This window comes from Callorhinus ursinus, unplaced genomic scaffold (assembly GCF_003265705.2).
Source record: "Callorhinus ursinus isolate GAN/ISIS: 27379988/994484 unplaced genomic scaffold, GSC_fseal_2.0 scaffold43, whole genome shotgun sequence".
Classification (NCBI taxonomy): Eukaryota; Metazoa; Chordata; class Mammalia; order Carnivora; family Otariidae; genus Callorhinus; species Callorhinus ursinus.
The window spans coordinates 11,538,106-11,548,666 of record NW_027397105.1 but is presented as its reverse complement, the minus strand read 5'-3'; the positions used below and the strand labels follow the sequence as shown (position 1 = coordinate 11,548,666).

At 61.4% G+C, this 10,561-nt stretch overlaps 1 protein-coding gene across 8 annotated transcripts; it reads left to right on the top strand.

Moving 5' to 3' along the window:
• Positions 1-1,181: 1,181 nt before the first annotated feature.
• Positions 1,182-6,745, top strand: MIEF2 (mitochondrial elongation factor 2). 8 transcript variants are annotated; one of them, XM_025864254.2, is made up of 5 exons: positions 1,182-1,421; positions 3,687-3,837; positions 4,033-4,213; positions 4,736-6,143; positions 6,236-6,745. In XM_025864254.2, exons 2-4 carry the CDS (start codon positions 3,694-3,696, stop codon positions 5,788-5,790), a joined length of 1,380 nt encoding a protein of 459 aa, XP_025720039.1. In that variant the 5' UTR covers positions 1,182-1,421; positions 3,687-3,693; the 3' UTR covers positions 5,791-6,143; positions 6,236-6,745. The 8 variants fall into 8 exon arrangements, with proteins under 8 accessions (XP_025720039.1, XP_025720038.1, XP_025720040.1 ...); XM_025864253.2 differs by having other exon boundaries at positions 3,683-3,837; XM_025864255.2 differs by having other exon boundaries at positions 1,351-1,640; positions 3,683-3,837.
• Positions 6,746-10,561: the final 3,816 nt, after the last annotated feature.

Below are 10,561 nucleotides of genomic sequence, written 5' to 3'. Positions count from 1 at the left end.
CGCCCCTTTAACCCGCCCCCGCCCGGGCCGGCGGGCAGGCGGAGCCCGGGCCGCGCCCCTAGCCAGCCCGCCCACCCGCTCGCCGCGAGGAGGCGCCGGGACCGTCGGGCGCTTTGGGACTCCCTGGGCCTCAGTTTCCCCGTCTGTTCGCTGACCGGAGGGGCCTCGAAAAGTCCGAGCCCCCCCGTGCTTCCGAAGCCTTCGTAGGCTCAGTTCCAGCGACCTATGGGGGGGTGTGTATCACAGACCCTGCAGGTCCAAGCACTGTCCCCTGGACTGCTGCAGCAATGGCCATGACCTCTGGAGAGATTATGGACCGAGGCCTGGGGTCACACGGACCCGGGAGTCTCTATCCCCTCACTGGGCGCTGCATGGCGACCAATGGTAGCAGGATGCCTGGGTCCTTGGGTCCTGGGGCTCTGGGAAAACCCCAGGTCGGCTCCTGGCCTCAGTTTCCTCATTTGTGAAATGCTTCCTAAGGTTGTGGCCAAAAACAAACGCAAGTGTAAGTCGCAGCATACAGCAGGCGCTCAATAAGTGGCACGTTATTATTATTCCCGCTTAAAGTCAACATCCACCCTTGTCTCTGCTTATTTCCTTGCTCCTCCACCAGCCGGCATATAGTAGGTCCCCAGTAAATAAATGCCGAGTGAGCCACAGATTATATGCACAATCATCCTTCGTAGGGGAGGAGGGGGCCTTGTGATACCCATTTCATAGGAGAGAAAACTGAGGCCAGAATGGAGAAGTGGCCCGAAACGGTCACACGGAGCAGGTGGTGGGGTGACCTCCTGAGTCACGCTGTGTGCCCGGCGTGCCAACAGATAAAATAACGAAGCCCCCCACCCGCTCGGCACACTCAGGGTGACGTAAAAAGTCAGGCAAGCGGGCCTTCGGGCCAGGTACCACCTGTTTGCCAGGTCCCGGAAACAATGTAAGCCCAGCCAGCTTTCTCTACACCGCCGCCTCACACGCAAGCACACACGCCTTCACAACCGGCCCTAGGGACCCGCTTCTGAACCCGGTCACCGCCCCGACACCGGCCGGAATGCAGCCCTGCGCCTTTAAATCTGGAGTGCGTCCTAGAGTCCCGCCCCTGAGGGACCGGGTTGCCGACGAGGGGGCGTGGCCTGCTCATCATTGGCTGAGCCCCTCAGTATTTTGGAACGTGGGCGCGGCCTCGGGGGCTCCGATTGGAGCTTGTCTGCGTGCGTCGGGGGTCAGCGGCCACCCCCGGGGCCTCGGTGTTCGGTTCCCGGGTCCTCCGAGTTCCATTGCCAGGCGGGTCTGGGCTCGGGGGCCCAAGCAGACCCGCCGTGTCCTCCGGTCGCTGTGCTGAAGCCGCGACGCACGTACAGCCGGAGTGTGGCTGGGCGGCCCTGGTCACCCAGGCCCGGGCGTGGAGCGTGCGTCGGACGCAGGTCGGGGGCGTGGTCTCCGCCGGGGCCCGCGGTCAAGGCCCGGGAAGGAGGGAAGGGCTTTGGGCCCCAGGCTGGAGTTCGAATGTCTAGCCTGCCGCTTCACGTCTTGGGCGCATCACTGCATTTCTCGGGGCCGGGGTGCCCTCCCCGTGAACCGGGCCCTCACAGGCCCACCAGGGGTTGCTGCGCAGCCCGCTCAGCCCCGGCCGCGGGCAGCAGGTGTGGCGGAGGAGGGGAAGGACGGGAGGCATCTCAGGGCGCTGAGTCGGGTTATTTTTAACCACCCGCGCCCTCTCGCCCTTCCCCGAGTTGGAAGGCTTCGGTTTGGGGCCTGTGCGACCCCGCCAGGGGTTGGGCTGAGTCCAGTTTAGGCAGGAGGTTATTTAAAGTGCTTTACAGTTTGCAAGTGGATTCTTGGTCCCGCCGGAGATGGCTGGCAGTATTGATCAGCGCTGAGGAAACTAAAAGTGGCTGCGGGGCCTTGGTGGGTCGCCCCCCCCCCCCCCCCCCCCCCCCCCGCCTCCTAGCCTTTGACCAACCCAGGCCCCAGAGTCGTCTTGTCCTATTTTTAGTCTGGGCAAATTGGGAGCGGGGGTTGGGGCTGACTCCCGCGGTGATTCAGGCTTCAACTGCTCTAGGCATCTTGTCACCTGGCAACTGAGCCCTGGGCACCCACAGCAGAGCAGAGAGGGCACAAGTCCTTGGTGCCTGAGCTAGTCTGAGCCCGTGGTCATCTGTTCAGGTCATCTGCTCAGGCATCCGCAGACGACAGTTCTGCCTAGTATCTGACTGGTTCCCTGAGTTTGCATCTGGGAGAGAGAGAGAGAGAGAGAGAGAGAGACACACACACACACACACACACCCCTAAGCTCTCAGGGCCTGAGGCTAGAACCTGAACCTGGAGCTTGGTGGCCTGGGCCTGGGAAAGATCTCTGCCTCTCCAAGCGCCCAGCCGTACCCAGCCTTACAGTTCTGGGCTCCCCACTTGTAAACCCGTCTTCTCCACAGCTGTGCCATTTTACAGGTGAACAAACAGCTTCGGGCCCTCACCCCTTCTCTGTTGCTTGGGCTTCCAGTCTCTGAGGACACCTGCTCCCCTATCCCCACTGCCCCTGCCATTGTCTCAAACCTGAGGGACCCAGAGAGGCCCCTGTCCAGAGGCACTGGGCCAGTTCTCTGGGGAGCGGGGGGGAGGGTCCTTTATTATTTATTTTTAAATAATCTCTACACTGAATGTGGGGCTGGAACTCACAACCCCGAGATCAAGAGTCGCATGCTCCACCGACTGAGCCAGCCACACACCCCTTTTGGGGTCTTTAGAGTTACCTTGCTTGCTGCCCCCACAGCCAGGCTTTCAGCCTTGACTGACGTTTGCCTCCTTGGGAGGCCTGGGCCACCTCGCTCATCCTGTCTTTTGACGTGATTGCTTTCCCTCGGGGGGGCTACGCTGTTGAGCTCTGGGGGGGAATTGTGGCCCCCTGAGCTTCACTGAAGTCCTCTCAAAGGCCTGAGGGGCCCTCCAGGGCAGGCTGTGTCTTCTTTAGGCCTTGGCTTCCTCCTGGCCATGCCCAGCCCTGGTTAGGAAGCAGGATGAAGCAGCCTTAAGGAGCTGGCTGCAGGCCCCCGGAGACTGATTGGACTCTGGGAGTGGGCCAGAGTCAGGACGCTTTGCACTCATGGGTCTGGGTCCCTAAAATGGGGGTAGCAACAATAAGACTCACCTCACGGTCTTAGGGGATGTCCGGGGTCCTTGAGGGTGGGATGGAGAAGATGGGCCTCCTTTTCTGACCTGCCACAAGTCTCAGGGCCTTTCTACAGGAGTACAGGAGCTCCCCTGTCTAGGGCATGGGTGAGCTGTTTGCAGGTTTGGGGGAGGGGGCTTGGGCAGCTCCCCATCTCCTCTCAAGAAACCCCTTCTCCTGAGAAATTCCCAGGAACGCCCCTCACGGGCTCTACTCGTGGCAGCCCCAGCCTGATGGGGTCTGCCCCACTGGGCAGCCTGGCCGCCCCCACAGACCTGTCTCTACCCATGGGCTCCTTTTTTCTTTTTTTTAAGATTTTATTTTATTTATTTGACAGAGAGAGACAGTGAGAGGGAACACAAGCAAGGGGAGTGGTTGAGGGAGAAGCAGGCTTCCGCAGAGCAGGGAGCCCGATGCGGGGCTTGATCCCAGGACCCTGGGATCATGACCCGAGCCAAAGGCAGTCGCTTAACGACTGAGCCACCCAGGCCCCCCGCCCCCCCATGGGCTCTCTTACAGGCAGACGGACCATGGCAGAGTTCTCCCAGAAGCGGGGGAAGCAGCGTGATGAGGTGCTGGGCGGCACTGTGGACTTCCTCCTGGCCAATGCCCGCCTCGTGCTGGGCGTGGGCGGGGCCGCCGTGCTGGGGATTGCTACCCTGGCTGTGAAGCGGGTAAGGCCAGGCTGAGCCGCTTACACCTGGGGCTCCCAGAGGAGGACAGCAGGGCTGGGCCTGCTGCCGGGGGCAGGGGTACTGCCCAAGGTGGGCACCGGCTTCTCTACCCCAGCAACCTGCTTGGTGTTGTCCCTGCCTTTGGCATGGCCACCCAGGCCTCACATGCTCTGATCTGTGTCGCTGTGCCTGCAGCTCATCGACAGGGCCACCAGCCCTCAAGATGAGGAGGATGCCAAGGGGGACAGCACATGCCTGGAGGAGAGCTGGAAGGAACTGAGTCTCCTCAAGGCCACGCCACGTCAACAGCCCCGGACCCCACCTGCTGTGCTCAGCCAGCCCCTGTCACTCCCCGGCCCCTCGCCGGCTTCCCCAGGTGAGTGGCACCCCTTCCCCTCTGACCTGGGTGGGTCCCCCTCTGCTGGTCCCATTTGGGAGCTGGAACCCAGGCTCTACGTTGACTGACTGTGTGACCTAAGCAAGTCCCTGCTCCTCCAAGACGGCGGCCTCCCGGCATGTTCAACAGGGACCTGTTTCTCTGCCCTGCTAACCTCCTGGGTCTGCCAAGGCTCCTGCCTCCGAGACATGGACTTGGAGGGGGGTCCCAGAGCGTGGCAGCAGTGTTATGGCGGTGAGGGGCCCCGGATGGGGAAACTGGGGCCCAGAACCTGCCTTCCCACTGTACATGAGGCTGTTTGAGGGCACTGGGCATCTGGGGCAATGAGAATTTGTCATCATGTGCTCACTGTATGTGAGAACTTGCGCTAAGCGCTCTCTCAGGTGGTCCTTGCACGGCTGAGAAGAAAGGAGGCCCAGGGTGTCGCGCAGCTTGGGTGGAGTTCTCTTGGCTCCTGACGGGGGTTCTTCTGACATGGTCCCTGACCCGTTCATTCTGCAGAGGGGCCCACAGACACCGGTCCTCAGATGTCGCCGCCACCTAGCTCCCCGGCACCGCTGTGCCTGACGTTCCAGGAGAAGCTGCTGGCGTTCGAGCAGGACCATGTGACCATCCCGGCGGCCCAGGTGGCTCTGGCCAAGCAGCTGGCCGCTGACATCGCCCTCCAGCTGCAGGCCTACTTGCGGAACAAGTTCCCGGAACTGCCCTTCGGGGCGCTGGTGCCCAGCGGGCCGCTCTACGACGGGCTGCAGGCGGGGGCGGCCGACCATGTGCGCCTGCTCGTTCCCCTGGCGCTCGAGGGGGGCCTGTGGGACCTGGTGCCCGGGCTGGACACTGTGGCCAGGGACCCTCGCTGCTGGGCCGTGCGCAGGACTCAGCTGGAGTTCCGTCCCCGCGGGAGCAGCCCCTGGGACCGCTTCCTGGTGGGTGGCTACCTGTCTCCGCGCGTCCCGCTGGAGCTGCTCCGCAAGGCCCTGGTCTCCTCCGTCAACTGGCCAGCCATCGGCGGCCTCCTTGGGTGCCTGATCCAGCCCAGCATGGCCTCGGAGGAGCCGCTGCTCGAGGTGCAGCACGAGTGCCTGGAGCTCACGGTCGTGGTGCTGCTGGCCGTCACGGGCGCCGCCGCCGAAGATCCCGTCCTCCTGGCCTGGCCCCTGGAGGGCCTGGCCGGGAGCCTGTGGCTGCAGGACTGGTACTCCGCGGAGGCCGCCAGGCTGCGGGCCCTGGATGCGCGCGACGCCGGGGCCCGCCGGCGGCTGCTGCGGCTGCTGTGCGGGGTGTGCCGCAGCCACCCGGCCCTGGCGCGGCTGGACCGGTGCCACCTGAGCCAGGTGGTGCTGCGCCTGGGGGAGGCCGAGGCCGACTGGGCTGAGGCGGCCCTGGGGCAGCGCTTCCTGCAGGCCCTGGAGGCGCTCGTCCACAGCCTGGAGCGGGCCAGCCTGCCGTGCCACTTCAACCCCGGCGTGAACCTCTTCAGCGGTCTGCGCGCGGAGGAGATCGATGCGCTGGGCTTCGCGCTGTACCGCGGCCTGCGGGCCCCTGAGCGGCTGCTCTAGCTGGGAGGGGGCGGGGCGGCCGGCGCGGTTCTCACGCGGGGGAGCGGGGAGCGCCCCCCCGCCCCCCGCCCCCTGGTCTTTGGAGAGCACTTTTTCTCTTGCTTTAGCCAGAAGGAAAGAGGGCGCTGCGCTCTGTAAGCCCACGGGGCTAGCATGTACGTGGGCAGCTATCACGGGAGCCCCCCCCATCCCCAGGCCCGGACAGCTCGGAGCGCAGGCCACGCACATGTGCCCCGGCCGCCCCCCGGACCCTGGGCTCGGGACATCGTCACCTGCACTGACCGCGCTGACAGGACACGCCTGCTGCTGTCCTAGGCGGGGGATAAAGGCAGCTCCGTTTTTCTGTCGAGAGGGTGAGTTGGCGCTTTCCTCGGGTGCCAGCTCCAGGCATCTGGAGGCTTCTGGTGCTGGGTGGTAAATACCGTGTGTTTGTTTCATCCCCCAGGGGCCAGAGTCACCCGCTACTCCCCGCACCCCCCCCCCCCAGGGATTGCAGCTCTGGAGCAGACTTGAAGGCTGCATCCCCCCATGTCACCTGCGTGTCTAGTTGGCTTGTCAAGCTCTCCCCTCGAGCCTGGAGCAGGAGTTCAGTGTGGCCTGCTGCCCACCTCAGAGCTCAGAAGTCCCCTTTCTGTCCACCTGTGCCATTTTCCCTTCGGGATGCAGAGTCCCCTGCGCTGCCCACCTTGCCTGGAGCCAAGGATGCCCCACTAGCTGCTGCTGGGCCCGGAGAGCAGAGGCCGTTCCCCCCGCCCCCCCGGCCGGCAGAGCAGGCCTGGCCTCCACAGAGCCACTGTGATCTCCCCGCGGCCGCCTGAGTTCTCACTGAAGCCAGCCCCGGTGGGGAGGGGGTTCTGCCTTACCTCCCAGGCATCCCTCCTGGCTTTGGTATCTTTCTTGCTGAAGCAAAGCTGTGCCTCAAAGAACGTGAATAAGAATAAAAGGGAAAACTCAAGACATCTGTGTGATTTGGGCTGGGCTCTTACACAAAGTTCTGGAAGCTTGGCCAGGGGTCTTGGGATCAGCCTGGAGGAGTTAGGGTTTAACTGGAAAAGTAGAGCATGTGGGGAGAATATTACAGGATTCCCAGTGTGATGTTTCACTTTAGTGATGGGAACCGACGAGTGAGGGGCCTCCCCCCCCACCTCGGGGTCTCAACTGTCAAGCCCCCACCGTGCTTTCTGGGGTGGGTAGGGCTGACCCCGAGCCCCTCGGCCAGCACGTCAGTGTTCAGAGAACTGTGATGTCTCTACCCCCCTTGCCTCCTGGTGGCTCCACAAGTGCGGGACAGCCCCCCTCCCCCCGCCACCCCGGACAGGGAAGTGAGAGCATGTCAGGGTCCCCACAGGAGCCATGGCTGGGGCTCACTTCCTCTGTCACCACAGATGACAAGTGGGGCCTGGGGAGGGCCCTGGGTCATGAGTGTCACTACAGCCGCTGTTGCCAACCCGTTCTATTTCCTGAGGCAACCCTCACGCCTTTGAGCAGTGAGTCCGGGACAAGGGGCAGGATCAGTGTCCTGCTTCGTTTGAGGGCCAGCACCTGGGACCCATGAGCTGCGTATGTGCGCCTCTGGATGCAGGACCGGGGGCTGCCCCTGGAGGTCATGAGGGCTCTGCCTCAGGGGCATTCAGACAGCTGGGTGGCTCCACAGAGAGGCTGTGGTGAGGGTCAGAGGGCGCGGAACTGGCTTAGCCGAGGTTCGTTCGGATCACTTGGCTTGGGGACTGGTGCATGGGGAGCTTTGAACACCTTGGCTTGGGGACTGGTGCACGGGGAGCTCTGAGCACCTGTCGTGGTGGTGGCCGGGTGTGGGCAAGGGAACGGCCTGGAGGCAGACTAGGCGGGGCCTTGGTGGTGGTGTCAGGAAAATGGGGGATTGTGTAATAGCAACCTCTCAGGCAGCTGAATGGGATAAATGCGGGTGTGCAGTGTTAGCTCAGCGCCTGGCACAAAGGAAACCACCCCCGAGCCCCACTGTGGGCCCCTGCTGCCTGCCCCACTGACCAGCGTCGCTCATGAAGCCCGAGCTTGGCAAGAGGCGCCCGGTGCCAGGCCTGCGTCTGTCCAAGGCCCGGCTCCTCGGGACCCCTGCTGAAGGGCTGGCTGGGCACGGCCGGGGGGCAGCAGTCTGGAAGCCAGCTGGGTCCACAGCCCCTCTTCTTAGATGACCAAACCCCAACACGCGGTCCCCTCTGTGGAGGCTGCGTGCTTCAGGTGGCTCCGAAGTTCTCACACCACCATTTCGGTAAGACAAAATCAGGATGAATTAAAAGGGAGAGAAAGGAGGCGCTCCCGGTTACATCATCTACCCAAGGTTAACGTCTGGGACTCCAGTTTCTAGCCAGAGAATTGGAAACAAATCATTATTTTGCTAGGAGGCTTTTCGGGGCCTTGTGTGCTGGGCTGGCCCATTCAGCGCCCAGAGTAGCTGCTCTTCAGTTTCATTTGCCCCTTTAATGCAAGGACAGTTCCAAGTCACTTGTATCAGCCCCGGGGCCTAAATGTCTTCATACTCGGACTCGGGGCACGGTGGCAGAAGCAGGCCGTGTCCTCGGTTTAGCTTCACCAAGTGACCCAAAGCCAGGAGTTCAGATGACTGTGGTATGGCAGAGATGTCCCCCGCTCAGAACAAAGGGATCGCCGGTGCAGATAAAAGACACCCCTCCCCCCCCATGGCAAATAGAAACTTACTGATATAAAATATCCACCGCTATCACTTCTACCCTAACATAACTCTAAAATTAATCTTACCATATATAAAACGCTTCCTTTCTGTGAACCCACTTGTAGGCCCTTCTCTTCAGGGACACTTAGCTGTAGGATAATCTCTCAAGTGGGGGTACCGTTCATTCCCTAGAGCCGGCCTGCCCAGTTGTCCAGTCCTTGCTATGATGGCAGTCCCCCTTATCTGCGGTTTCAGTTTATTTTTATTTTTATTTGTTAGAGAGAGAGAGAATGAGAGCAGGGAAGGGGGGAGAGGCAGAGGGAGAAGCAGGCTCCCCACCGAGCAGGGAGCCCGATGCAGGGCTCGATCCCAGGGCCCTGGGATCATGACCTGAGCCGGAGGCAGACGCTTACCCAGCCGAGCCACCCGGGCGCCCCTGCGGTTTCAGTCCTGCACGGCCAACTGCAGACCAGAAGCAGATGATCCTCTCATGCCCATAGCAGCCTCACGCTGGGTCACAACGCTCACGTCATTCTCCTGATGTCATCCCATAGGCATGGAACCACCTCACGTCCCCACAAGAAGGGCGGGTACAGTAAGGTAGTTTTGAGAGGCAGAGACCACATTTATGTACGTTTTATGACAATATATTGTTACGGTTCTATTATTAGTTATTGTGAATTCCTTACCGGGCCTAATTTAGAAATTAAACTCTCTCATTCATATGTAGGTATAGGAAAAGACAGTAAAACAGTGTATGTAGGGTTCGGTACTATCTGTGGTTTTAGGCATCCACTGGGGATCTCGGGACGTATCCCCCAAAGATAAGCAGGGGGAAAACTACTTAAGCCAACACACCCTGAAGAAAAGTCTTTGCGCATGCACACTGTGGCACAGAACATTCCTGGGAGTGGAAAGTATTCAGTGTTCCGACCCTGAAGGAGCCTGCCAAACTGCATTCTGGAAGGACTTTGGTTAGCAGGCCAGAAAACCGGCCCAGAGCCCCGGGTGGGCAGGAAGGGACAAGCAGGTGCGTCTGGGAGGCGGGAGCCCAGGGGGGCGCACATACACCCCCACCCCGGCCCCACTGCCCCACGGCTGCGGGCTCCTAACCCCCTTTCCGCAGACTTTATGATTTGGAGCGGGTAGTGGAAACTGAGGCACACTCCCGGGAGCTGTGCCTGCTGTCTCGGGCTCGCCCAGAGCGCGCCCCGACGGGCTGACTCCCTGGAGTCAGCCGAGGAGCCACCTGGTTGCCTCAGGGGCCAGAATCTACCAGGAGAATAGGTGCCTCTGAGCTGGTGTCTGAGGCGGATGAGGAAAGGACTTCCTGAGTTTTGGCCCTTCCCCTTCAGATGGAGCCTTAGGTGGCTGGCCATTTATGTGGCTGCCGGGGCCCAGGAGGGCGCAGGGCCCAGGGGCCAGGGCGGGGACTGGAAGCCTCACCCAGCAGCCTGCAGTCCAAGGCCACTGCTCTACCTCTGTCCTGTTCTCCTTAAAACGAGGGCCCTCAACCTGGTCCATCACCGATGGCTTACACATTGGCATTTTTCAGAAGTATACTTTTGTAATCAGAAAAATAAAGATATTACAATAAAAACAACCCAGCACCATTACAATTTGGAGGCACTCGATCACGGAGGAAGCTAATAAGGGGGCAGCGGACAAGGCCCAGGGTGTATTCCAGAGACCAACAGGAATGGCTCCGGGGAGGCTGTTTTGGGCCCTTTCGGCACGGCTGCCTATTTCCTGAGACGACTTAGTTCATGGGGCCGGGCCTTCAGGCTGGTGGGAAGGCCAGACTCTCGAGCGCGTTCGATTGGGCTCTCACCTCAGCGTGGATACTCCCAGAGCTTCGAGGTGTACGCTTGGCGGCAGACTCCAATTCCAGCTTGGCCGCTTATAGGGGAAAGCATTTCCCTGTCTGAGCCTCGGTCTCCACTAGCAGATGGGTCGCAGGCGCTGCCTTGTGGGGAGGCTGGATGAGAAAAGTGGATGACCCACCTGGCCTAGTGCTCAGTAAGTTGGGGTCGTTTTCACCTCGGTCCTGCACTGCACAAGCTGCAGATGGGGGTCATTTCAGGGGTTCACACCTTTCCAGTC

What these genes read in the sequence shown, in the direction of transcription:
- MIEF2 (XM_073881800.1), top strand. Translation starts at nt 3,667, where the DNA reads ATGGGCTCTCTTACAGGCAGACGGACCATGGCAGAGTTCTCCCAGAAG. An exon ending in CTACCCTGGCTGTGAAGCGG is followed by an intron (nt 3,838 to 4,032) that starts GTAAGGCCAGGC and finishes CTGTGCCTGCAG; the next exon opens with CTCATCGACAGGGCCACCAG. An exon ending in CCCCTCGCCGGCTTCCCCAG is followed by an intron (nt 4,214 to 4,735) that starts GTGAGTGGCACC and finishes TTCATTCTGCAG; the next exon opens with AGGGGCCCACAGACACCGGT.